At 44.1% G+C, this 27985-nt stretch overlaps 1 protein-coding gene across 1 annotated transcript; it reads right to left on the minus strand.

The window, feature by feature from the left end:
* On the minus strand, positions 1-27973 carry LOC306795016 (leucine zipper putative tumor suppressor 2 homolog). Its single transcript, XM_079293340.1, has 7 exons — positions 27906-27973; positions 16469-16599; positions 5880-6422; positions 5173-5751; positions 4941-5063; positions 4120-4266; positions 1-2666 (listed from the first exon to the last, which is right to left on the minus strand). Exons 3-7 carry the CDS (start codon positions 6393-6395, stop codon positions 1959-1961), a joined length of 2073 nt encoding a protein of 690 aa, XP_079149466.1. The 5' UTR covers positions 6396-6422; positions 16469-16599; positions 27906-27973; the 3' UTR covers positions 1-1958.
* Positions 27974-27985: the final 12 nt, after the last annotated feature.

The following is a 27985-nucleotide window of genomic DNA, read 5'->3' on the forward strand; positions in this document are numbered from 1 at the left end:
GTTCAACAGATATACAGCATGAAAATATACATTTAATGTCTTCATACAAATATTGTGGATTATAAAATGGTACTGAACCAGAACAAAGATCCACACAAACATTAATACGCAGGTATCTGTAGGAGCAACATATGATGTGCGGCATTGCTTTGGTCTATTCACAGTGGCTATGTTTGAGAACCGTTGTGATTGGTCAGTTATTTACAGAGGACGACGGTTCAATCGGCAGTGATGGAGGAACAAAAAGTCTCTTTTCTCTCGGTTCTGTCGTACGGAGAAGTGAATAAACATGAAACGGATCTTATGCTGTGAAGGTTGGTGGGAGAACAGCAAGTGTCATGGTCACTTTACACCAAAACACCCATCATGTGTGTTTCCCATCAGTGGTTCTTAAGCGTAAAGCATTTGTTTTACTGGAAAAATACACTGAATTCGCACACTGATCATCAGGTGTTATACAAGTTACTATGACGAGTAGAACTCATTTAAAACAGTAGGAATGGGCGACATAAGGGTATACTCTGTACCACGAGTCAATATTAATTTGGTTTTATACATTATAATATAAATGTGATTCTTACCTCCCGAGGACTCACAACACTGTTTATCACAAAGGTCTAGTTTAGGAAAAAAGCATGATATAGTTTGTCGTAACAAATGCTGTAAAATTCATGTGAACAACAAAACATGACTGAAAGTAATAAACCTTTTCAATTCACATATTTTATATACATTTTTTGCTCACATGTAATTTGTTATACGGTATTAGGTTGCAACTGTTAGTTTCCGTCCACACAGTAGATGCGTTAGAAAAGTTATTTATTAGCATTAACTTCAACAACGAGACAGGTAAAGCAATGTTTTCGTGGTTTTAGGGAAAGGAAACTGCTATCGCGTGTTTATACGCTCTGAGCAACACAACACATCTTCTTTGAGCATCTGTTTCCACATTAAGACTTCATCATGAAGAGCGACTTCCAAACTGAGAGCATCCGAGGAGCAAGCGAACGCAACGAAAGACAAGAACTGAAGGCAGCAGTTTGGTGTTGAGTTCTTTGGGAGGCAGAAATCACACAACGTTTCACATTAATGTGATTTAAGAAGCTTCAGTTGCTTCCTTGATTGACCCAATAGAAAACAATTAAACACGTCGCTGTAGGAGAAGCACACAGGTGTGATTCCATTTAGCCGCTGTGGTTTCAGGGTTGAGTCTGAAATCACTACTCTATATCATAGCCACTCAGTAGTTTTCATGATTTGTTCAGGATATGTGAGAACAATTAAAGGAGGGTTTTAACTGCGTTTGATAAAACCAAGAAATATGCTCTCTATGATTGGAAAACTAGAGTGTTTATGTCCCTACAAATTGAGGAAGGAGACATATTTTGGAAACATCGACTGTTTACTTGTTGGTCATGATGAGAGTTTGCATCCAGCGTCATCACCACCCGGCTCTGATTCACTCGCTCTTGTCGTGACGCGCTGAATGTGTGGAGTCCCACGTTTACTGACAGCGGACAACAAGCGTGGGCTCCGGCTAAATGAGCTGTGCTAATGAGAGCTGACTGCTAACACGGAGTGGGAGGGTGGCGTTAAACCCAGCAAGGGAGTAGGAGTCATGACCAACTCAGGAGGAGGAGAGTGAAAGGTTGAGTGAAGTTACTCATAGATAACAAATTCTCCCACAAATGCGTAAAATGGGAGCGATGTCTAGTTAGTTACAGAGACATGAACGGAGAGGCAGAAGAGGACTGAGGCGGCCTACGAACGACTGATCGGGGACGTGTGGCTGATTTTACACGAAAGATGTTTGTTTTTTTATTTGTGATATCTGCTCATTTGTCATCTTAAACAGCACAATAGAGATCAGATCTGTGACATGTAGCGGGGGGGGGGGGGGGAACAACAACATTTAGCTGACAGTAGTGCAAATCAAAAGATGGAGAGACACGGGGGGGTCAAATTTCCGTGGCGGCGATCTCATCAAAGTTGATCTCGTTGCCGCTGCCCTCGTCCTCCTCTCTGCTCTCCAGTTCCTGACTGAGCTCCTGCAGGAGCTGCTCCAGCTCTCGGTTCCTGCGGTACATCTGCACGTAGTTCTGCTGCAGCTGCTTCTGGTAGCGGATGACTTTGTCCTTCTCCTCCTGCCATATCCGGCGCTCCTCCTCGAAGCCTCCCGTCTGCTGCTGGGCCCGCTGGTGCTCAAAGGCCAGCTCGGCCCTCATCCTGTCCATCTGCGCCTTCATGTTCTGCAGGGCCTCGGCGCCGCTCTTCCGCTGAGCCTTCGCCTCGTCGCTCTCGTAGGCGAGCAGGTGCTCCTCTCCCTCCTGGAACACCTGGCACTGTCTGTTTCCTGGGCCCTGACTGGCCAAAGCGTCTCTGAGGTGAGACAGTTCTCCCTCGAGGCGTCCCACTTTTTCTCTGAGCAGCTCCGCTTCGCTCTTGCGACGCTGAAGCTCGTTCTCGCACACCTCCAGCTCCAGGGTGCGGGTGCGGGTCGTGCAGTGGGCCTCCTGGAGCAGGACCTGGGTGTTGGTCAGCTCGCCGCGGGTCTCTCTGTGTTGACCCCGCAGTGAGACGATCTCGCCCACGCGCTGGGATAACTCTCCCTGCACCTCCTTCAGCTGCTGCTTCAGCAACGAGATTTCCCCCGACTTCTGACAGACCTGAGGGGAGAAGAGAAACGGTCCAGGAACTTTATTCAGCTCAGTAAAGCAAAAGCATGAATAGGGTTGCAATTGAAAGTTATTTTCATCTCACTTTAATCTGCCAATTAATAATAGTCTATAAAATGGTGGAAAATGTCATTTTTTGCGAAAGCAAATGTCCTGTTCTGTCTGACTAACATTTAAAAACAAATATATTCAACTTACTATCCGATAAGACTAAGAAAACCAGAAGAACCACTGACATTTTTGCCATTTTATTTCAGTTTATTTCTCCCGACACGGTACAAGTCAGCGAGGTAAAGTAAATCACTGAACTGTTACTTTAATTTACTTACCAATCGGGCGTTCTCTCTTCCAAATAATCCAGCCTCGTAACTATCCATGAATGAAATGAAATGGCACACTTAAAGGATCCTCCTCACTACGGGAATATTCACGGACATGAATGGTGTGTAAGAGTGGCCAGGATTACTTTTGTTGCGCGTCCCGTTAAATTGTTAAATGCAAGTCATAAGCCACAGAACACATCTCTTTCCGATGATTCAATTCAGTCTGTTAAAAGCCAAATAGGCTTCTGCAGAAGTAAAGATGATGTTTGCTGATTTTTCCTATCTATTGTTATGTTGGCCTTTAAAAATCCACTATCGCTGGACCTCAACTCGTCTTTATTGAGCAACAATTGACAACATTTTCTCCATGTTGATTCTTCGTCTGGTTGAAGCTTTGTCACTTTATTATTTAATATCCGTAAATGTCATTTGATCACCAACAAAGATCTGCTTAAAGTCAGGCTGTGTATTCCTCTCACCCTGGTTAATGTGTGTGACTTTACTGGTCTACAAAACCTCACAGTGACTCCCTGTATGAACAAGTATCACTTAATCAGTCTCAGGGATCAAATACACTCACTCTCCAAGATCTCTAGACTTCTAGAAATGATTCCTTGTGTTAATATTATTGATCTCTCACAGCATAGAAGATCAATGTCATTATTGATCCATGTCTGGAGCTTGTTCTCTTGCTTCTTGTCATCCTAGTTAATGTTCCTCTCCTGATTATCACACAAACAAGATGTCCAAAAGATCAGCACCCACAAGACCTGTACAGCTACATTTTCACTTCCTGTATCAAGTGAATGAATGAGAACATGATGTTCGATTCTATTTCTTTTAATTAGGGACATAAACGGGTCCGTAAATATATATATTATGGGGAAGCTGTCGTGGTCAGATTGATGCTCTGAAGTAAAAAGTCCAGGGATAATATGTGCAGTGCTTAAAGTGAGATGAGTGATGCTGAGTTTAACTGAGGGATGGGAAACGGTGAAATCAATAAACGATGGCACCGTGATGAACTTTAGATTTACAGCCCAAACCTTCTCATTTCATCGTGATCATTGCTATACTGAGTAAAAAACGTCCCTCGGCTGAACTCCTGTCGAGCCGCTCACCTCCCACTTGCTCTCCTCCAGTCGAGGCCCCAGCTGGATCTTCTCGTGCTCAAAGGAGGTGCAGCGCTCCTCCAGCTGCTCCCGCTCCTTCAGAAGCTGAGCAAAGTCCTCCTGCAGCTTCTTCTTCTCCTGCTGGACCTGATAAACCTGCGGCCATGAACACAGCCAGTGTCGGTACAAGACGACCGTAGCAATTTCCTTGTAGGTCCGAGTCTTAAAAAGGTAGATCAACGCACGTCTGAATGTCATAACTAAGTCAAAAGTGGCTAAAATTCTATCAGGTATTGCTTCTATCTGTCATTGATGTACGCAAATGGCAGCAACTCTCACATATGGTTTGGTCTAAAGTCAACTAATTTCTGGCAACTTATATTTTTGTTTACAGGGGTTTGAATGCTACATATGCATGAAGTCGCCCTGCAGGATCTTCCTCTCAATCAATTAAAAATGAATTTTGTGGACTGCTTATCAGTCTGTTATTTTACTGCATTTGTGGAAAAATGGCAGCACCACTGGTGTGTTTAAGACTCCCCATGTCCAACTGCTGCTAGATACAGATTGATAGCTTTTTTGTTTTTATCTCTTATTATATATATATATATATATATATATATATATATATATATATATATATATATATATTGTCAAAATGTTTTTTTAATCTATTGCACTGTATTCACTTTATATGTTTATGTTGGACGAGAGAGAAACGTCTTTTCAACTCCCCTGTATGTTCAGTACATTGTGGAATTGACAATAAAGCAAACTTTGAACTTTGGTGTAGTGGAACCTGATCGATCTTTTTGGACGGAGGCTCTGACCTGCAACTGGAGCACCTGCTGTGCACGCTGGGCCTTCTGCGAGGCCGTCTGCATCCTGGTGGCACAGCCCTGCCTCAGCTCCTCCAGCTCCAGCTCGAAGCGCTTCTGCTTCTCCTCATAAAGCTGCGACGAAGGACATGAGCAACAAATCCATTAGGATTTACAGAACAAAAAATAGGTCCCGTCATTGAAAGAGGAGTTTGGTTTACAGTGTCAAGTTCCGTCTACCAACCTGACAAATTGCAGCCTCGTTCTCATCCAGGTTGTCTCTGAGCTGCTGCAGCTCCAGCTCTCGCTCCCTCAGCTTGTCCTCCAGGTCCCTCACCACTCCCTCGTATCCCTCCACCGGGCCAGGGGAGCGCCCGCTGGACCCGCTGTCCGACAGAGGCTGACCTCGGCCACTGAGGGAGCCGGAGCCTGTGCTCTTACTGGAGGACGAGCGCCCGCTGTCCGAGTTGGAGTGTCCGTGTCCGCTGACCGGTGGAGCGCTTTTCATGGGCTCCAGGTGGCCAGCGGAGGCCTCTCCGGATGCCAGACTGTAGCCGCCGCCGCTGCCGTAAGGCGGGAGGCTGCAGAGGGAGTTGCGCCCGGAGTCGGACAGCTGGCAGTTGATGCGGGCCCGGCTGTACAAGCTGCTTTTCTCAGAGGAGGAGGGCGACACTTCGATGTGGGTGGAGCTCAGCAGGTTCAGGTTGTTTTGGCTTTCCGATACATTGGCACAGTGGTGAGGGGAGAGGTACTGCATGGAGGAGCGGCTCTTGGGAATGACGGGTTTGAAGGCGGTGGGCCGCAGCACTGTTTTCTCCATGTTCTAGAGCAGAGATATAATAAATGTATATTGCAATACAGTTAAAGAGCACCACAACCTACAACCTACTGCATGTATATGTAATGTAAGATTTCATCAGTGAACTCAAGCTACTTTATTCAAAGACTCACCTTCTCAAGTTTCCCAGACACAGGGATCAGTTTTGGAGGAGGTCCCCCCATGTTCCCATTCAACCCTGATCCTTTAGTCTCGCCTGCGACACTTCCTGGGCTGGCTCGTGTTATATGGTTGTCGTTCCAGTCGCCTATATAGTCCTCATTCAGATAGGTGTAGTTCCCGTTCCCACTCTCCTTCTCCAGCCCCTTGCTGGACGTCGTGGAGCTCTGTTGCTTGAGCGGCAGAATGCTCTGAAGAAATAGAGGGTCTAAGGGCGCCTCAGAGCCCAGGAAGGAGGCGCCTGGCGTGGGCCGTCGGACCCTCGCTCCCAGCTCAACAACAGACCGGTGGTCCTGGTAGGGGCCGGGGCGGGTGGCGATGAGGCTGCTGACAGAACCCATAGGATCCAGAGCGGAGGGAGGTGCGTTGATGGGGGGTGAAGAGCTGGAGGGGTGTCTCCTGCAGGGTCCTCCACTGTGGCCTGGGTTGTGTGGCTCAGCAGATATGGGCAGAGCCTGAACCAGGGCCATGGTGGCAGCTCAGAAGGGTCACTCGCTCTGAGAGAGAAGAACAGCAGTGTGAGTCTCACAAAGATGAAGACACCTTTAAATCTTTGGGGTCTCAAGTCACATGTGACAAGACCAAGTCAAGTCCAGGCGGAAACCTCCGGTTGAAGTGCCTTAAACTTGCATTCTCTCTAATGACCATCAGGGGGCGACTCCTCTGGTTGTATAGAAGTCTATGAGAAAATGACTCTACTTCTCTCTTGATTTATTACCTCAGTAAACATGAGTTCATGGTCTCAATCTCTAGTTTCAAGTCTTCTTCAATGCAGCATGATGTTCATTTCATACATTATGGTCCATTCAGAGTCAAATAGACTATAAAGCGCTCACAGTCCAAATATGGTAAAAATGCAAGATGGTGATGGCCAAAATGCCAAACTCAAGGCTTCAAAACAGCAGTGCACGAACAAATGAGTGACATCACCACGACTACGTCCACTTCTTAGACACAGGTTATGGTCAAGTCTTGTAATAGCAAGTTTCAAGTCCTTAAGAACAAGTCAAACTCAAGTCTCAAGTCTTTTAATACCAATAGGAAGTCTCAGGTACAACAAGACAATTCCAAGTCAAGTGTTGCAGGAGCGCCTGTAGTGTCACGTCTTGTAATAGCAAGGCTCAAGTCAGATCTGGTCATTTGAGTAAAGTCTACTCTCAACTCTCAAGTCATTTCAGATCAGTCAAAGTTAAGTCACAGAAAAACAAAGTCTGAAGTTCAGTCCCAGGTCCGTCCTCAAGGACAGGTGAAGTCACAAGTCTTCAGAAGCAGATATCTTCCTCATTTGTTCTTGTTTCAGGTCTCTGCTTGCTGACCATTCAAATGATTTGGTATTTGAACATTTCCTGAGTGAACTGTGTTCTTTTAAATAGTTGACACTAAGACCTGTTGCTGTGATATTTAATCATCTCATCTCGGAAACTAACCACTCGTTGAATTGGCATGTTTTTCCTGCCAGACACTAATAAGGCAAAACAGAGATGATATACAGTAGACTGAGGCATACAAATGTCCCACAAACCCACACACAGAGAACCAGGACGGGCCATTCATGAAGCCCATTCAAGCAGCACTAAGAGGGCTCGAGGCAGCAGAAGAAAAGGCTCTCCTTTCATTGGAGATGTAAAATGGCTCCGAACATGCCGGCAACAAAGGCCACTGTCTCCACACATCTCATCAGCGTTGGGGGAAACTAAAAGTTCATAACTGTGGATAACAGAAACGCAGAGAAGAGGAGACAGGTCCAACTTGCTGTGGCGGTGGGTGTTCATCAAACATAACAACGTAGGAGGCAAAAGCACTTACTGCTTCCCTCCCTAACCGCTGGTAAATATTGACACTGTTAACAGCCGCATACCGACCACGGTGTCAACAATGAGTCCCGTGGACGGTTGAACAGTCGAGTGTTGTGCGGAGAACAATGGCCCGACAGGACGCATGGTGATGAGGTCATGGTGCACATGGACAACACACTAAACAACAGACTCTTGTGCTCTAAAAAAAAAAAAACACCACGGTGAGTCACAGCAGAGGATGTCAGACAGACGGGTGCGTCCCGTCCTCCAGTTTCAGGCTCGTCCAGCAAGTCACACGAGATGTGACTCAGCAGCTCGGACTTCCCCTCTTGATTCACCTACTCGGTAACCCTCTTAACCTGGAGGGGAAGCCCGTCCATGTTCCTTAACGAGGTGAAAGAGCGACTGACTGACTGACAGCCGGCATGCTGGCCAGACACTTGTAGACTCCCACCTGCCAGGACAGGGCCATGCCAGGTCATGTTACAACCTGCCAAGTTTACGGAGAGCCTGCTGCGATTTCACTGTGATTAGCGCGCGTTAATTAGCTCCCTCAATGTCGGGCTGATCCCTACTTATACTCATAATAACCGATTGGGACAATTCAGGGCCTACTACTTTATATGTAAATATGTGAAACTTCCACAAAAAATAATATGATTCTACTATTATAAATACTGCGCCCGTGTCTGTTAATACTTTACTTTGATTGTGGTAGTTATTGGAACTATAACAAGAAAGGTATTCAACATGACGCTGATGCATTACTGTATTCTGGAAGTATATCTGAAAGTTAAACAAATGCACAGAAAATGATCTCAAATTAATTTACTCACTCCCTTGTTTGAAAATGAGACAAACAAAGCTCTGTCCATTGATTCTCTTTGGTCATTCATTCATAAAATAGAGTCTAAAATGTACCAGTGTGCCGTTGAAAGATTCATGCTACAGAGTCGATATGAAGGAAGCTGTAAGTTAACGGCAGCAGGAGAGACGTGGTGTTTCTAATGAGAAGAGCCTGTAGGATTAATCTCATGTGATTGCACTATGCACGGAGAAAAGCTACTTAGTCCACGACAATATGTATTACAAATAATCCTCTCTGATTACAGCACTGCGCTCACGCCCAGGGATTGTTACACGAGATTGTTACAAACTGCAGCAGTTAGAGAAACTCCTTAGACTGAAGATGATACTTGGGTGTGAAACATGAATCACGGAGGAACAAAACTCTACAGGTGATTTTAAATTAAAGGTTCCTTTGTGCTGGTTTAATGTGCACCAGTCAGTAAGCTCACCTGGTGGTTCGTAGGAAGGCCAAAAATAATCATTTTCAGACAAGGAATAGAGAGAGAGAGAGAGAGAGAGAGACTGCATCACTGAGGGTTGTTAAAACGTATTTTTGTTAATTAATTAACGGCGGTCCAACTTCAAATCGACTGTTTCTCAGTGTTTCAAAGTTCATTGTAATTACTTTATTTTCTTTGTAAATAAATGTGTTAGTGATCTTCGAAAGCTGAATGAGACCCCTCTGCTAAGGAAAGCAGAGGGGTCTCAAGCTGCGTTAAAGCCCCCCCCCCCCCCAGTCATGATCATGTGGCCCCGGTCTCCCTTTTGTTGCCATGGTGAGCGGGGGCCTCAAACATTAGAAGGGGGGTCAGAGGGCTGACATGGAGGCCAGGAGCCCCTCCTCAGCATCTTAAAGCCTTCAGACCATCTATAGCTTCAGCGAGCTTCCATACACTCACAGTGGGCTCGAAAAGATCCGCCCACTCTGCTGAATATACTGCAGCATGGTTGTGCAAGTACTTTCTTTATTGATGAATCTGTGGAGGATTTATATGATTATTTGCTGAATTAATTGGCCGTTTTTTCAATACTTTCTTACGTTTCATAAGTATTACTTCTTTTGGTCAAACTGTCCAAAACATATTCAATTTACAGTCAAATTATGAAGAAAAGCAGCACATTTTCACATTTGAGTCGTTGGAACCAGTGCATGTTTTGTTATTTTCTCTTGACAAATGACAGTCTTGTGTTCCTTGTGTTTTATTTGACATGATTATCCAAGTTGTATTAAGTTATGTGCAGAATCATAACAAAAAAAAAGGACTGGCCAATATAAACGAGAGATGAAACCGTTTGCTTTTTACTCTCAGCAGAAATGTAATCGAATAATCAAACTCATTGTTATGCAGTACATTAATGTTGTTCATCTCATATTTGCAGCAAAAACAACACAGCGAGGCTCGTTAATTACATTTTAATCACCCCCCCCCCCCTAATGTCGACAGTGTCAGCTGACTGCGAGCAGACTTGTTTTTGTCTGGGAAAGCCCTTGAAGGTCTTAATGCCACTCGGTCGGGCAGCAGACAGACCGACTCAGTCACTCCTCCAGCAGCAGGAATGTGCCGGCACACCGGCTAATGACACTAAACACGGACAGAATGAGTGAGTACTGGTCCGTGTGAGGACCGGCCGACTCCGATGGCTTGAGAGAGATTTAAAGTAATATTTCTCCTGCGTCAATCCTTCAGCTCTGCAGCAGCTCTGGGATCTGCCGTCACACCAAAGCTTCACAGTTTCATCCCCAATCCTTCAGCACTGACACTTTCATAGAATTACTCATATAGAGAGAATCTGCAATGCGTGCATTTTTCTAAAATGTGATCGCTCTGCATAAAACAGTTTGGATCAAAACCCGACACACTAAAAGCCAACACACATTGTGAGGCGCTCGCTACAGTTCTTTGCTTTATTTGGTTTTAACCCTGTATGGTTTGTGGTAATTTGGTTAAACAAATGTATTTATGAATATGCACCTTACACTGCGACACACAGGCCCCATGCAAGACCAGAAGACCAGAAGACCCTCAACATTAGTTATTTTGTGCGTTACACGTGTTAATCACCAAACAAGTTTGCTTTGGATTAATGAACACAAACCAACAGATACACAATGAATATGCGGCTTCAGGGCAGCCCCGGTAATTGCAAACATTATTTATAATTTTACATTTGATAGAATCAGGGTCTAGTACCAAACCTGCTCATCAAATCTGAGTCTATTTAAGAGTATCCTTTAACTATGGAGCAACATAAAGTTGTAAATGACACGATATTTAAGAACAAGCTCACATTTTATTTGCCAGTTATTTGTTAGCATCAGTATAATAACTACCTGAATGTTTTGTACTTTGCTTTTACTGCAAACAAACGGAGGAGAGGTCAAAGTTTGACTTTCAGAATAAAAGCTTTTACAGATATTCTGCTCCCAAAGTGCCCGTTTACTTTTTACACGTCGTAAAGAACAGAAATCTATTCAGCCGAGATCAATACTCTGAGACTTCAGTCCACAAGACGTCCCTGAATACAATGTGAACCAGAGTCTGCAGTTAAAGGCCTGACATCACAAACACCACTCACCGCAGTGTATTTCATCACACATGCAGCAGCCTAGATTCATTCCTATGACATTCATTGGCATGCAGGGCGACCTCTCGTGTGCGATTGGCAATCAGACAGGCAAACAGTGTGAAAGCCTCTTTTTAACGGAGGCCATTTTACAAAGATACAGTACAAACAGGGTTTACTGGCCCGGCAAGACCGCAACTCACACAAACCTGCTTTGACACTCACTGAAAGGGCTCTGCACTAAATCCTTCTTTGTTTGCACCACGCCATAAACACACATCTGCTGCCTCAGAGGAGAGAGAGAGAGTCTAAAAATATTCTGCACACCAGGTGAAGAAGAAGAGAAACTCCCTGTTATAATACTGGCCCTCATCATCATCACGGAGAGAGAAACGCCACCTTTGACTCGATGAAGACGAGGAGAGAAAGGAGCAAAGAGAGAGAGTGAAAGGAAGGAGAGCGTCTGCATGAGGGAACAAACAAATGAGTCTGGAGATCCCCTCCTCCACTCTCTCTCTCTCTCTCTCTCTCTCTCTCTCTCTCTCTCTCTCTCTCTCTCTCTCTCTCTCTCTCTCTCTCTCTCTCTCTCTCTCTCTCTCTCTCTCTCTCTCTCTCTCTCTCTCTCTCTCTGAACATAAGAGGAAAAGTGTAACAAAGCTATTTTAGTTTTGTTTAGTCTATAAAATATCAGAAAATAGTGGATTTTCAATTCACAATCCTTACATTTGAGTAGCTGTCATATTTGCTTTGTAAATGACTCAAACAAGGAATTGATTGTCACAGCTTGGCGATGACTTTTTTTGGATAAACAAACCTTGACTTTGTGTTTCTGTAACTCACTGTTGTTCAGCTTTTCTTGAACAGGATGTATATGACTTCCCTGGAAACTAAAAGATTGAATAATCTTCTTTAATTATAAACGTGCATGAAATATTATGGACTACAAGAAGCCGACAAAGAAAGCGGTTCACTGAACAGGCATTTCACATGAGGAGCTTCTGGTTTGTTTGAATGGTGAGCTGAACGAAAGCAGAGGCCTCCCATCTCTCTCTCTCACACACACACACACACACACACACACACACACACACACACACACACACACACACACACACACACACACACACACACACACACACACACACACACACACACACACACACACACACACACACACACAATCATCTTATCGTTGCAGCTGTAAATATTTCCCGGCAATAAACCTTAATCTTTATGAAACAAATAAGTGTGTCTGTCAAACAGAGGATGAGCAGCTGTCACCAAACTCTCCTGTCACCTTAAATCACCACAGTCATAAAGTTACCTTCCCCTTCCTCCCCACAAAGTGTCTCACCCCGGTCTGTTCCCTGCATGTCTGCTCTGGTGTGTGAGCGGCTCCTCCTCATCATCATCCAGCCTTCAGCTCCTCCACAGTCTCAGGTTCAGTCGGCTCAACAACATCCACTCTGTGCCTGCTCTCCTGGATGTTTGGCTCAGTTTCTGACCAACCCTCCTGAGGAAAACTTCTCTACCCCCCCCCCCCTACCCAGCCCAGCTCATTCTTAAGCCAAATACCACCAATGTGAATGGGAGCACAGGCCCCACCCCTTCCTCCTTCTCCCAGCACAGCCTCTCTTACTGACAGATGCACCTCCTCTCCCCCTGCTCCACTCCTAACCATTTCCTTTGACCGAGGAAACTACACTCTGCAAAGTCCTCCGCTGCCTTTGTCAGCCAGTTAAAAAGGAAAGAAAGGAGAAAGAAACAGGAAGCCAGGGAAACAGCGAGCTGTCAGTTGAAGACCCTTCTAGTTACCCTGCTTCCAACAAGCAGAAAGGAAGGGAGAGTCAAAAGACAGCGGAACTGCATGAGGTTATCGTCTCACTTTAAAGAGGCTGCCTGTGCCACGGAAACGCTTCAGCCTTTTCATGTGTCAAGATGTAGTCTTCATCCAAGTGTATTAAAGACAAAAACTAAAGTGTGAAAAGAGGGGAGCGAAAGAAGCTGTGAGGTTTAAGAGAAGAAGGGAAACTAGGCTAAATGCAAACGTTAGAATAAGATTCACACATCTTCTTCTAACGCTGCAGTCCTGCTTCTCATCTGTCAATCTGATCTAAAATCCACGGACAGGAACGCACCCAAGCTCGGTTAATGACTGAGCAAAGTCTTAATTAAAGAAGCCGTCACTCTGAAATTAGAGAGGTAAACCTGCCAACGATCATTCAGCAGTAATGCACGAGAGGACACGTGTACAGACAGTATTACAGTCTCCTCAACACATTTAGGCAAAACATCCCACAACGATCAAACAAGAACATGATGGGAACAAGGAGTGCATGCCTGTCTCAGCTCTGAATGGCTAAAAGAGAAAATATCAAAGAGAGCTTTAATACAATAGTCAAGGGTAAAATAAGAATTCAGTCCTGGTTTGGAGAGATCGCTGTGGTTGCTGTTGTTAATAATGCAGGTCCCAGAGTTCAGTTCGAAATTAAATGTCTATCAGCGACAGCAAGAAGGCCAGAGGCTGCATTCACACCAGATCAGGTGTTGCAGCAAAAACGCCAGTCCTCCCATTCATTTGAATGTGGGCAACGCATTTAGGCTGCGGCAGTGGGCCGGTAAAAAACAACAACAAAAACAACTCAGCAGCCTGCAGCAAAAAGTAAAAACTGAAATAACTTTTGGAGAAATGCAACCCGACGTCACCCAGCAGTGGCCAATAATGTATCCGGTGATCCAGAGATGTACGAACTCAAACACGAGGGAACAAAGACGCTAATCGCCGTGCAGTCGCCTGCCGTTAAATGAGCCGTTAATAAGAGACACTCCCACAGCGACACTAATCGCCGAAACGCCCGATTTGGTGTGAATGCAGCCTTAAGCGGTCAGAAGTGCAAAAGAAGAAGAAGAAGAACTTGTGTATCTGTTCACAGCACATCCAATTCCTCGACTAGGACGCTTCATTTCATTGTTTTAAAGCCAGAATTTGTTACTCTTGGGAACAAAAAATACATTCTCTCACATACAAATAAAGTAGAAGTCACAGGAATACTCTCAGGGTGTTTGCTGTAACAGCCTCACTTGGTCTGGTGTGACAATTAGCTTACGGTGGCTCATGTTAGCCGGGGTAAACTACATTTAAAAACAGTTCACTCCTGCTGCTGGAAATAAGGTCGTTGAGAGCGGCGAGAATGAACCAAACCAGTTATGCTGTGGGCCAGAAAACCAAAACAATACGATGAAACGCCCCAAAATGTCTCGTGCAACCCCTTTCACGTTACATGCAGTCATTTGATCTATTGTTAAAATATTGTGTAGCTTAAAGGATCCTAAGTTTTGACTTTAAATTGATACATTTAAGATTTGCATGCGTTTCCAGCTAGCTATCATCAACATGTGATATCCATGTGTTCATTTGTGCCCTGGTTGAATCTGAACATCTTTGATAGGATATTTAAGGGCTGTAACATGCTGTAAAACCAGTGGATCAGCTTCCAAAATAGCACTTTCTTGTGACAGCGGCAGCACTCAGCCTTTGCCCTGAACTGTAATCCACCATCTGGCCAGAATGAATCAATTTAAAAAAGAAGAAGAGAAACACCAGGAGGAGATGTTGCAGTCGGAGCTCTGAGGGGTAAAGTAGGGTACGAGAAGTAGGCTATGCCCTGCCGCCACCGCCTCACACACACACACACACACACACACACACACACACACACACACACACACACACACACACACACACACACACACACACACACACACACACACACACACACACACACACACACACACACACACACACACACACACACACACACACACACACACCTCTCCCTGCTCCAAAAACTGGGTCACACTGGTTGGCGCAAAGTTTGTCCTTCAAGCAATGAGACGTCGGAGAGGTAGTTCAAGGTCTTTCTCGGTCTTGTCTCAATGGGGGGGTCTGGAGAACTCTGAACACGCCACCAGTGAAGTGCCCGTCCCGCTGCCGCGACAGAAACCACTCTCAGTCAAGAGTCCGAGATTGGACGACAAACACCATCAATCAGCCGCCTCGAAGGCCACCAGCGCTGGGATAAAGAGGAAGGCTGCAAATCACTTCTGTGAATGCCGCCATTAACACTGCCTCTTTATGGGCTGGGGGGGGGGGGCACTCTAACATGACTCAGCCCCTTTTCGAGGGAGTTGATTTGCAGGCCGAAGCAGCAAAGTGAAATGACGACGCTGTGGCTTCCAGGATAGCCAAGGAAGAAAAAACACGGGGGAAATTAAAGTTAAATTCCAGTTACAACACATGATTCCAGTGTGGCTTTGCAGTAATGTTGTGGGTAAGTCTGCCTGGTGGTTTATGGTTTATTCCCCTGTGAAAGTGAAATTAAGTTTATTATCCAACATAGACACACAAAACGTTTGGGAGTGCCAGTATCTTATAAACACTGAAAGTGGCTCCTTAGAGGCCACAATTCTAGTTCATCTGTATCTGTGGCAGATGCTCAGCAGGTGGTCATCCATCAGAGGCAGAGCTGCCATCTCTCTCTGCGGCCCGTCAGCCTGCTTCCCTCTATATTTTCTTAACAACGCCTCACGTCTGGGACCAGAAAGAGACAGAAAGCTAGAGGCCATCCATCACTGTCTGCGCTGCCTCTGCGCGAGGACGTCACTCCCTCTGGACACGGCAGCTAAAACTGAACCCGACCGGCCGGCCCTTTGGACCGTTTACTTCCAAAATAATCCTCCCTCCCATGGCGCAAAGCAATCCAGGAACACATCGGAAATGAAACTGGTACGAAGGTTTAGCACTTGGCAGGGGGGGGGGGTGTCATCTGTTTCAGACACAAATGAAAACAAGAGAGCGAGAGAGCGAGAGAGAGCTTTGTAGATTGAAAGATCTACTCCGAGTAAGTCCTGTCATAAATCCACAGAAATGGGATGGCTGCATGGAGTTGGCAGTGACCCAATTTAGCCACACTCCGATTTACCGTAAAATGTACCAAAGAGATTCGGTTTTCGCCTCCAGCTCTGCAATTACAACAAAAACCCTTATCCATGATTAAGATCCGCCGCTAACTCCCACACAGCAGGAGCGTGTTAACATGCACACATAGCGAGGTGCGCGCTGCGCTGTGTGCGGCAAGCTGCAGCCAATTCTTTACGTCAATAAAGTCAGAAACGCTCGGTTTCAGACAATCAACACAAATCAAAGCAGCAACTTGTCAGCGGTAATGCAAGAATGCTTGCATAAAGAAACAAACTTCAAGAACAAACCAAAAAGTTCAGAGTTTGGTTCGGTTCAAATTGAAACCACATCTTGTCCAAAAGGCTCCACTTACCTGTTAATGACACCCTGTCTTTAGCTTCTGGAGGCCTTAGAAAAGCATGGCGGACGGGTCGGTGGAGCATCCCAGGAGCTCACACCGGTGAGCAGATCTTCGTCCTCTCTCCGTCTCTCTCGTCTCCAACACTGAGGGCATGAAAAACAAAAGAACAATGCATGTTGTTGAGTCGGCTGAAGAGAAGCAGTGGGACCTCTACCGCTGTGGAGAGTTAGAAAAACCCGAAACGTGACAAGTGTGTTTATAGAAGTCAGCGGGAAAGAGGAAAATCTGAGTCACGAAAGTCCAGACTGAGGGGATTTTCCATGTCAACAAGAGTGAAGACCAAAACTAGCCCCGTGTTCACTTAAGTACCCAAGTACAGTAAAAAGATTATCCTTTTATCAAAGTTCTTTCTGTCATCATATGAGGTTTAAAGCTACGACAAATAAAGATTCCAACTGGAGAAATACCGGTTAACGATATAAAATCAAATTCTGCAAAAGACAAAAGAAGGTACGAAGCACACTGTGGCCATCTGTAAAGAAGGGCAGTCCATCTGCATTTCATTAAGCTGGTGCATTAGTGGTAAAGCAATATCTAAGTTTGGAGTAGAGGAGCATGAGGTAAGACGATGAAAAGTGCCAGAGGTGAGCAGACCAGACAGACATTATGTCAGACTGGCTGTTATTCAAATTACATTTGGCACCCTCATGTCTTCAGCGGGGGGGATGTTTTCTCTAGAAGGAACAACTGACACAAGAATAATGTTGCTGCAAATGTGAAAAGACAAAATCTACTGCGGTTTAAACCACTGCCCTCAACTTAAAGGCCAGTTTTTCACGGTGTAAATTGTCCCTCCTCGTGTCAACGTATAATTGAATTTCATAAATAAATGCAGGACCTAAGTGTTGGACTAATTACCAGTTGTGCCTCAAGAGATCATATTTTCCAAGTAACACAGTATATGACTGCTTCAGACCGTATTCAGAGACTAACACAGCTACAATGTTGTAACTAGAGCTGTGCAATAAACTATAATGATATATGAATGTGTATAAACTGACAGTTTACACAAAGTTCAATCACCAACAGACCATCTTTAATCCGGTTTAATTACTGAATTGCCAGTGAAAGATGGAGAGACAGCTCGACAAAGGAAATACTTTACGCGCAGTGATGTGGAGAGAAATGTTTTATTTTCCTTGCCATGCTCCAGCTGTTACCTCTACCACGGAGATCACTTTGTGTTCTTGGTCCCATTCGTTTGTCAGCTAACAGAATATCTCTAAAACTGTTGTATGTTTTAAAAAGGAACAGTTTGACGTTTAGGGTTTATAAAGAGGCCAATGGTAGAATCACCCCAACTGTTTCCAGTCTTCATGCACACTCTGAATACTTTATCTCTGTAATAACTAACCCTTATGCCTATCATTTGATCTTTGTATTACCTAATCAAACAAAAAACACAATATAGGACTCTATAATATATTACAAATGAGGGAAACACCATGAGACTGGTGCACTGAGGAACTATAGGAGCTGAATCAGTTCGTGGAGTAGCAGCTAACTGGTTAATGTTTTATCAGCAGGATCGGGGTTGTTTGCTAAAATTCACATCACCAACTGCCTGCAGGGTAACTGCAAACTGTCCGGGCTTCACTTAAAGATACGCAGACCTTCAGCTCTCCCATCTGTGCCCCACATGCTGGATAAATATGTTCCAGACAGATGGCAGTGCTGAGGACACTGTGGCTTCCCACATGTAATGCAGCTCAATCCAGATGGCTTTAGGACGGCTTCCTACATGTTGCACTGGGATAGAGCCGGAGTGTACACTCTGTGGAGTAAAACCTGAAGAGTTGTTTGTTTTAAAAGACAGACAATCGAACCGCAGACCAGAAACAGATGTTTACTTATGAGGGCCGCTCCCCTCACCTGCTATTACAAACTGAAAAAAGAGACCAAACAACATTGGGAGGCGTACGGAAAGAGGAGCATGCAGTGAATGACGATCACCATATCATCACATGATTCATCTGCTGACAGGCGCCTTCAAAGACGGCCTTCAACACCGCCGAACCTCACGATGGCCTTTTAATCGACCCACAGATCAATCAACAATCAATGTAATGGAGGAGATAAGACGACAAGTTCAATCAGAGGGTGAAGACATTTGGGAGAAAGTCAGAGAGAGTTGAACCCTGAAGGAGACGTGAACCGCTTTGGTGACGACTCAAAGCAGATAATATGTGAAGAGCAGCAGTGAATGGAGGCTCTTCTGTGTGAAATGGGGATTAATTGAGCAGGTCATTTATGATTAATAGAGATCAACAATCTCCCAGCTGGCTTACTTTAATAACCTAGTGTAACAAGTAATACATGATGTGTTACTGGAGGTTTGATAAGACACAAAGAGCAGTAACACATTGTAATATACACAAAGATTTGATAGTTGGAGCCCCTAAAATGTCAAATCCACCTCTAGAAACACATGATTTGTAATAGTTTTTGCAAATTCTTTTCAGTGTTTTGCGCAACATCAGCATCTCTTTGGAGTTGTGTTCGTGTCCACCAGATAAATATTCACTCTCAGCTGTTTTGCAACCCCATGCAGAACATTATCGTACAAAGACGCCAGGAATTCATGAACACAATTAGATCAACGACTAGCTGATTACATTCATAAACACTCAACATTAGTTTGAGCAGTTGGAGGTGTTTGAGCGTCATAGTATACAGTAAGTCTACAGCTGCACTGCTCAATACATTTAGGCACCGATCGGGAAGAGCAGTGTAATGGAGAGGAAGAAATGAGAATAAATGAGGTTCAGCGTTTGCCAGGCTTACTCTCTCTCACACACACACACACACACACACACAATTAAGGAACAGGGAGGCGGCCCACTTCTTCCCTTTCCAAACACTGCCACCCACAGCACTTACGGTTTATTATCCTAATGTTCAGCCATGTGCCAAAGATTCCCGACAAGTTAAGAACCACCAGCACACCCTGAACAAAGGCCGATCAGGAAACAGGGAAGTGGTGCAGCATGAAGGGAAATCAAACACACAGATGTGTTAACGGTTCTGTACTCTGGATATCGGAGACAATAGTACGAATGCCTATTAGGAACAACTGCGAACATGCCATTCGTTCCCATTTTACAGCTGCTTGCTTGTACGCGGTTGTGGTCAACAACATAACAGCGTGAATGTAGAGGGGAAAACAAGTTATTGAGAAGATTGGACGTTCAAACGGCTGTTTATTTTGAAGAATGAAACGGGCAGACGGTGGGAAGTGAATCCGCTGGGAATGCTGGCGTGTCTGCGTTGTTTGGACAGTGAAAGATGGCCCGCATGCAAAGCATCACATTCCATCTGAAACAGCCACAAGACCTCTGTGGTTTCTCAGACATCCTCATCTCGGATCATCCAGGCCAGACCTCAAACATCCTCCCACATTTGAGAGAAAACTCCATTTCCACCACAGTGAGAGGAGTGAGGGGTTGAGGATGAGGAGGAAGAACCAGGAGTCAGTGAAGAGGGTGGCGATCTCCTGGAACAAATGTATCCAAAGCCTTGTAATTATTGGGCAACTAGATTGTTGGATAATTGGCTTGACCTTATTGGTTGGATATTAAAATATACTGTATGTCACAAAACGGCAAAAAACACATTTAGTCTATGAAAAGACTTGAGTGGTCTAGAAGAGATGCTTGAAGTTGATCTGAAGTAATTATCATCAGAAGGTAAGTACACTGTTGGTATACATTATATATTTAAGGTATAAGTGTCTAATCAATATCAAACTAATGACATGAAAGTGTCATAAAACTGTTCAGTTTACGGCGACAGAGTAAAGAAACCAGAAAATATTCACATGTAAAAAGCTGGAATCTTACAAATTGACGTAAGCCGATTAATCAATCATCAAAAAAAGTTAATTTATGACTAATTAAATAGTTAACAACTAATCTATAAATCTTCACAGCTCTAATCTACAGTGTGGGAAGTAGGTCGGCGGAGTCGATTAGTTGACTTATCGGTCATGTTGTCATGCGTGTCATTTCCAATATCTCTGGCAAACAAAAGATTTAAAGTGGTGCTTTCGTGCTAAAGAAGCCCGCACAGGAAGGTAATAATGGCTCATCTGTCAACTAAAAAAAAAAGATATGAAAATAAAACAGCACATAATGAAACTAAGTCAACAACAAGCTGCTCTGTTAAGCGGCGACGGACAGACCGTGCATCCCACCGTGCACCCCACCGCCCACGTAGCTTCTGATCCGCACACCCTCGTTATTCCCCGACACCTCTTCACCTCTCAAGTCAGCCTCTCCACTTCAAAACCTTCCCTTCAGGACTGCGTGCCTTGTATGTTGTTTTTGTGTTTAATCCAGTGTGTGTGTGTTTGTGTGTGTTTATGTGCCGTCCATCTCGTGGCCTCTGAGCAGGAGATTATAATCAGGGCAGAAATCACGGAGACGAGGAGGAGAAATGTATTTAAAAACACAGAAACAACCGGCCTCGGGGAGGCGTCGTCCCACTTACACACTGCACCTCTAACTGCAAGATAATTAAACAAAAAGGATGGAGGCAGTTAAAGGCATGTTCAAAGATGGTGAAACTGTTTGTTTCTTTACTTTGAGCTTTGTTTTTCTTACCTCCTCTGACGTCTTTTTGCAATGTCACCACATTGTTAGGTGTTGATGGACAGGACAAAGGGATGTGTGGTTGTTTGTGAGGTTTTTTTTTCGTGGTTGGGGACAATTTTTACTCGGATGAAACAACTCCATCTTTAACTGCGGCCCTTTTTTATTCTCATGTTCCTGACCACAGTCTGTGAGAATGACTGTGGGCTTTGCCACCAGCAGAAGGTGTGGGATGGATTCCAGCAGGACAGCGGGCAGTTGACACAGCTGAGGAGTGAAGTGAGTGGGAAAACGATGGCGGTGGTGGTGAGAGTCAAGAGAGACTCCAGGCCTGTACGTCAGCACATATGGGCCTCCCTGCAGCAGCTGTGAATGTCAAGATCACACCAACTGCCTCCGCGGATCACCGGGAACACGGCTGTTTTTCATGCTCGCAGAATGATCCACAAGTGACAGAGGATGCGGCGCGCTACATGTACATGCTACGTGTACATGCTACGTGTACATGCTACGTGTACATGCTACGTGAAGTATTCTGCTGCCACAACTTACTTTTGGGATGAAGGGCCAAACATAGCAAATTTGTTCCCCCGTCCTCTGACTAACCCAGACACCCAACGTCACCTCTTTCCATCCATCAGAGACATATCTTATCATTCTGATGGCTGTACTTTGAGCTAAATGCTAAGATCATGCTGATTTTTAGCAGGTATTCTGTTTAGCCAGGCAGCAACCTCTGGTTCTGTAGAGTGAAGCCAGTGCGGAAGTGCTTTAAACTTGCATTCTCTCTAATGTCCATCAGGGGGCGACTCCTCTGGTTGTATAGAAGTCTATGAGAAATTACATCTCTCTTGATGTATTACCTCAGTAAACATTGTAAACATGAGTTTATGGTCTCAATCTCTAGTTTCAAGTCTTCTTCAATACAGCATGATGTTCGTTTCGTAAATTATGGTCCATTTAGAGTCAAACAGACCATAAAGCAGGGGATGCTTTGGGGCGGGGCTACATTGTGATTGACAGGTCTCTACCAGAGCTGTATACATCGTCTCTACATCACTCCTTCTGTCGTCCAAATAAATTCACTTTCGCTCATCGGTTGCAAAAAAGCCAAGATGGCGACGACTGTAATCCAAGATGGCGGAACTCGAGGCTTCAAAACGGCACGGACCGACCAACAAACGGAGACATCGTAGAGACATGGCAAATCTAAACTGCCCAGTAGTTCCCACCAGAACTGATGCTAAATAAGTAATTCAAAGACTTCAGAGTCCACTTTCAAGATATTCTGAATAGGAACTGCCCCTGCTGCCACTGTCAATGATGGTGACTTTGCTGTGAGGGCAGCAGACTCTGAACATCTCATCTGGGCTGTTTACAAAACTGTAAATCGAATCAGTACTGCAGCGGTTCTTCGGGAGCCGTTCACAAAGTGGCTGCAGGAGAAGAAGCAGCGACGTGGTTCAAACCTGAGGGGAAGAGAACGTTTGGGAGAGATTTTAAAAATGAATGTGGGTACCGTAGTGGAGCAGAGAGGAAGGTTATTATTCCACAGTCATCAGTATTCACAGGATGAACACTGTACTGGTAAAGAGTAAAAAACAGCATTGGTTGCATAATTTTCACTTTGTTCAGATAACAACCTTGAATTTTCTAAATACACTGAATAATCTGTGGATTTTAAGAGCCCAGTTCAGCTACGATAAGTGGATGAGACTGAACTGTGGTATACCAAGAAATCAACTATTATTCTACAGAATTAATTAGTAAAATGAAGTTAATTTCTGCAGAATACATAATCAATCTGAAAGGAAACAAACCGATGAATTCACAACCGAATCAAAACAATTCGAGAACAGAAAATTATAGGAACACACGATATATATATCGGGCCTGATAAATTAGCTAAGTTAATTCTACTGTGTTCTCCATATTAGGAATGACATTCAAATGAAAAACCGCCACCATGACTGCACTGTGATGCTGTGCAGAATAGGTTCATGTTTCTTTACTGAGGCTGACGGGTTATTACACAATAAAAGAGGTCGGGAAAGTCCTGGTGGAGCTGCATGAATTACAGAAAAAGAGTAACTTTTGGTAAAAGTTTCGGATGAAGCACAAGACTGTGGACTGATTTTAAGGAAGTTAAAAGTTGTAAAATATGGATGTTTTGATACCGTGGTTATTTTTGCATTGAAATGGGGCCGTTAGTCAAAGCTCCAGGAAAGGAAGTGACAAAATATGGCAATTTGGGAGGGAAAGGATGTCGACAGATTAATGGCCGCTGTGCTCTGTACCTGAAAATTGGGCCGACGCAAAACTCCCCTGAGGTCTGACCAGAGAGAATTAAGTGGTAGAACTGTGTGTGTGTGTGTGTGTGTGTGTGTGTGTGTGTGTGTGTGGTAAATCTGTTACTTAATCCTCTGTATACTTTCTATCTGCTGTATTCTTCAGATATTCATCATCACAGATGTCTCCTGCTCAGGTCAGGAGGACAGACACTCATTACACAGAAAGGGAAGAAGAAGAAGTAAAATAAAGAGTAGTCATGACACGCTCCCAGACTGAGGGATTGTGGGTCTTCGCCTCAGCCTCCTGGTGCCCTCAGACAGCTGTGCAGTCCAGCTGTGCACAAAACACCAGCTAGGAATACCAAACCAATCCAGGAGATGAGGTAAGGTCACGAGGAAAGGAGGTTGGAGGGTGGGAAAGTGGAAAATCTAGATTAGAGCTGCGTGGTCTTTCAATTAAGGAACATTACTATATTGATGTCTTCAAATGTCTAAATGTCAAAGATGATCAGTTTAAGACTAAGAAAACCGAAAATTCTTTCCATTTTAGAAGCTGGAACAATGACTAACTTATCATCATAATGTTCTGTAGATCAACTAATCAGACAATTACTCGACTAATGAGATAGACGTGTCGGATCTCTGTTTTTAATAAAACTGTATGAAGTACGTACTAAAGATACTCTATGGAGCAATGTTTTAATAAGCGGTCCCTGTTGTGTTCATATCTCATATTGTATAGCTTTGCTAACACAGGGATGGGAACAAGTAATGAACTGAATGCAGGGAGCGGTAATACAAAGGATGGACATGAATTAAAAGGATCTGTCGCTCCTCGACGAGAGAGGAAGAACAATAATGGGTCAAACATATAGACTTTGAATTCGCGAAGATGTGTGGTTTGGAACAAAGGGCAGCATGAAGCGATGAAACAAAAACAGATTAGAACTTTATGATTAAAGTTTGTGATTTAAAGTTGGCAAGTAAAACAGAAATATTTTTTAAAAGGATTTTTTTTGTCACCGATCTGTTGACAAGGGAAGAAAAACATGAACACACACACACACACACACGACCAAGGTCAAACTGTGTTTAGAAAACTGATTTCTGTGACTGATATCTGAAACCGGTCTGGTTTTCCACAGTTTAAAAGAAACATAAAAAAATAGATGAAAATCTATTTCCTCCGAAGGAATGAAGGTTAAGGCCAACTGCGCTCGCTTTGTTTTGTCAACATACTAAACACACAGCGAGTCTTCAGCAGAATGAGATGTAGAGATACAGTGGTGATGTAGTCCTGCTGTCATGTGCAGACATAATGACCCCGAGGCCTATTTAGCGTCACGGCTCATTGTTTGAAAAGCCACAGCGAGTCACAGTGTTGTCATTGTTTTTTTGGAGCGTCTTAAACACTGCGGTGTGGTAAACTGTGCAACATCACTAATTACAGCCAGTGACCAGCGACAGGAGAGTAGATCCAACACAATGGGACACTACGTAAACAAAGAAACCCACAAGATACGGAAGCAGCGTTGGGTTTGACATGCCGGTCCCCGAGGAAAACCAGAAACACAACACAGTCTTCATGTTGCCCGACAGCAGAGCACCTCCCACTTTGTTCCCATTGTTGTCTTCTCTTCTAAAGTTTCCCTCTTTCTATTTGTTCTTCGGCGGAACGGTTTGCATAGTCGTCACACAAAGAATGGATCCGGACTCCACCTCCAGGTAAACGGCTCAAGGGCAGAAATTCACAGCAGCGCGACAGAAAAACACATTGTTATGAAACGGGGGCTTTTAGACTTAACCTCCCAAAGTCAAACTAGAAACCAACAAGGTGTGTTCCAACGAATGAATAATTAAAAGATTAAGGCCACACACCCACATGAACAGTGTGCACACACTATCGTTAACCTCTTGATATCACATGAAAAGGAGACGCGCTGCTACCTCAGAGGATGTTCTGATGATTAGAGATGTATTCCTCAAAGCCAGGGCAGTGTGTACAGATCTGCCACCTTGCATTAGAAACCACACATCTCTACAACAGGAAGCGTTCCAAAGAAACTATTTCATCTAATGTCAGCCAGCTCGGACATCAATAACAACGCAGACAGCTGGTTATAATGCTGATGAAGGAACACAAACGGGACTATGTAAAAATAGGAAGTGAGCAAGAAGCAGTAGAGGTAAAAGGTGAGATCCAGGCAGGTGTTGCATGTTTACAACTGACAGGTTGGGTCATAATTTCTGCACTCGCCTTTGTTTTCTCTTCCAAAAACGTTTGGTTAACCTGGGGGGGGGGGGGGGGGTTTGAAACCTGTCTGGCTGCTCTTGTTTTTTGCCGTCTGGGATCAAAGAACGCTGCATTCATCAATAAAAACTGGATTCAGATGAGATCAATAAAAACATGATCCTAAAACATGCAGAGTCATCATATTCCTGTCATGTAGAAATCCAGGAGTTGGAAGAGCTCCGCACAGACGCCAACGCCCCGATACGCTGACGAAGCAGTTCCTCCGAGGATGTATGAGGGAAGGTTGCCATGAGCTTATAGAAATCACTGGAGACATTATCAATGCAAGTAAACCCGTGGCCTCCAACTGTCTGATCCCTTCTTCAAGCCTGCTGAGATAAGCACTGGACCCCTGAGTGTGTTAATGCTGAGGAACATTTGAATGCGGATATATATATATATATATATATATATATATATATATATATATATATATATATATATATATATATATATATATATATATATCCTGTGAAGTTTAGTGGATTGAAGGCCGGAGCTCGGAGAGTCCCTCTGCTCTTCAGTTTGTTTGTTCGTTCTTCTTCGTCGTGTCATCATCTCGTTTTTGCCTTTGTTTACAAATGAGGCAGCTGTGCACGATAAACGGACGAGGTGCTTTTTTTACTTAAATGAGCATATATATATATATATATATACATACACTGTATGTGTGGTATAAACACACTACAGACCATACATCCCTCTTTAGAGAAATCCAATTTATCAACAAGCTAACTTTTGTGTGCAACAAACACTGACTCGTCATATTCTTGTTAAAACCTAAACAGTGGAGTTCGGGTCACGATGAGAAGTTCCTCTGTGCGGAGCCAGAAGTGTCTGCAGACAGACAGGGGAATGCCATTCATTTTAAGAATTCACATTTGTTATTGCTGCGCCCCAAAGGCAGGTCAGCAAACACTCGTAAACCACTCTGTCCTACACACACGCTAGGAAATAGACCCCGGATTGTTTCGGGTTCGTCTCTGGGATGTAAAATGTGAAGACGGAGGATTTTGGTGAGCTGTTGCGCCCCAGAGATGTTTAAATTCTGAGTCTTACTTGCCAAAATGAATACAATGTAAACCCTGTTTTACAGTCCCAAAAGAGTTTTAGGATTCACTTTGTGATTTCCATTTCTGAACTAACTGTGCTAGACCTGCAGAATAATAGTGAATTTGGTGATTTTAAGTGTGAACGCAAAGAGACGTCGTTAAAAACAAGTTAAATACTTTTGATAATACAAATATCTAGTCTCTTAATGTCCCATAGACTTCACAAATGGGACAACATGAGGAGCAAAGAGCATTGTCCAGGCCGCTACTTCTAATAAATGAGATAAAATAAATGAGATTTGTTTTAAGGAGATAGGATTCAGGGTGCATGGCAAGGAAATTGTTGATTCATGATCAGAAATGGAGCTGAAGTCTGAGCAGGAAATGAGTGTCTGTGTGTATACTTGTAGGAGTTACTTTGTTATGTCTGAACCCAGTCAACCTGCACACGATAACAAGGGGACCAGAGAGGACCTCAAAGACCTCATCAAGGAGACCAGAGGACCTCAAAGACGTCATCAAGGAGACCAGAGGACCTCAAAGATGTCATAAAGGGGACCAGAGAGGACCTCAAAGACCTCATCAAGGAGACCAGAGGACCTCAAAGACGTCATAAAGGGGACCAGAGAGGACCTCAAAGACCTCATCAAGGGGACCAGAGAGGACCTCAAAGACGTCATAAAGGGGACCAGAGAGGACCTCAAAGACGTCATAAAGGGGACCAGAGAGGACCTCAAAGACCTCATCAAGGGGACCAGAGAGGACCTCGAAGACCTCATCAAGGGGACCAGAGAGGACCTCGAAGACCTCATCAAGGAGACCAGAGAGGACCACAAAGACCTCATCAAGGAGACCAGAGAGGACCACAAAGACCTCAAGGAAACCTCCAGGAGACTTTGTACATTTTAAACCATTTTTAAGGGGGTTAGAGATCTTAAAGACTACTCTTTATTGCCTCTGTGATTTACAGATGTTTATATTAAAAAGGGAGCAACCCCGAGTAATTAATGTAACCTTCCCACACCTGCGCAGTTTTATTCATTACTTTCAGTATCCATGAACTTAAAGGCAACAGGATACAAGTGTAGGATATAACTCGTTTCCTTAACTCCTAACATTTTACATTTAAATTTGCAAAACAAATAAATGAACCTGGTGACTTACCGTTCACGTCCCTGCTCCACAAAGTCTGCAGAGGAAATCTGGATGAGTCTTCTTCTTCTTCGTCCTTTTTTAAAACCGTC

This window comes from Melanostigma gelatinosum, assembly GCF_949748355.1.
Source record: "Melanostigma gelatinosum genome assembly, chromosome: 21".
Classification (NCBI taxonomy): domain Eukaryota; kingdom Metazoa; phylum Chordata; class Actinopteri; order Perciformes; family Zoarcidae; genus Melanostigma; species Melanostigma gelatinosum.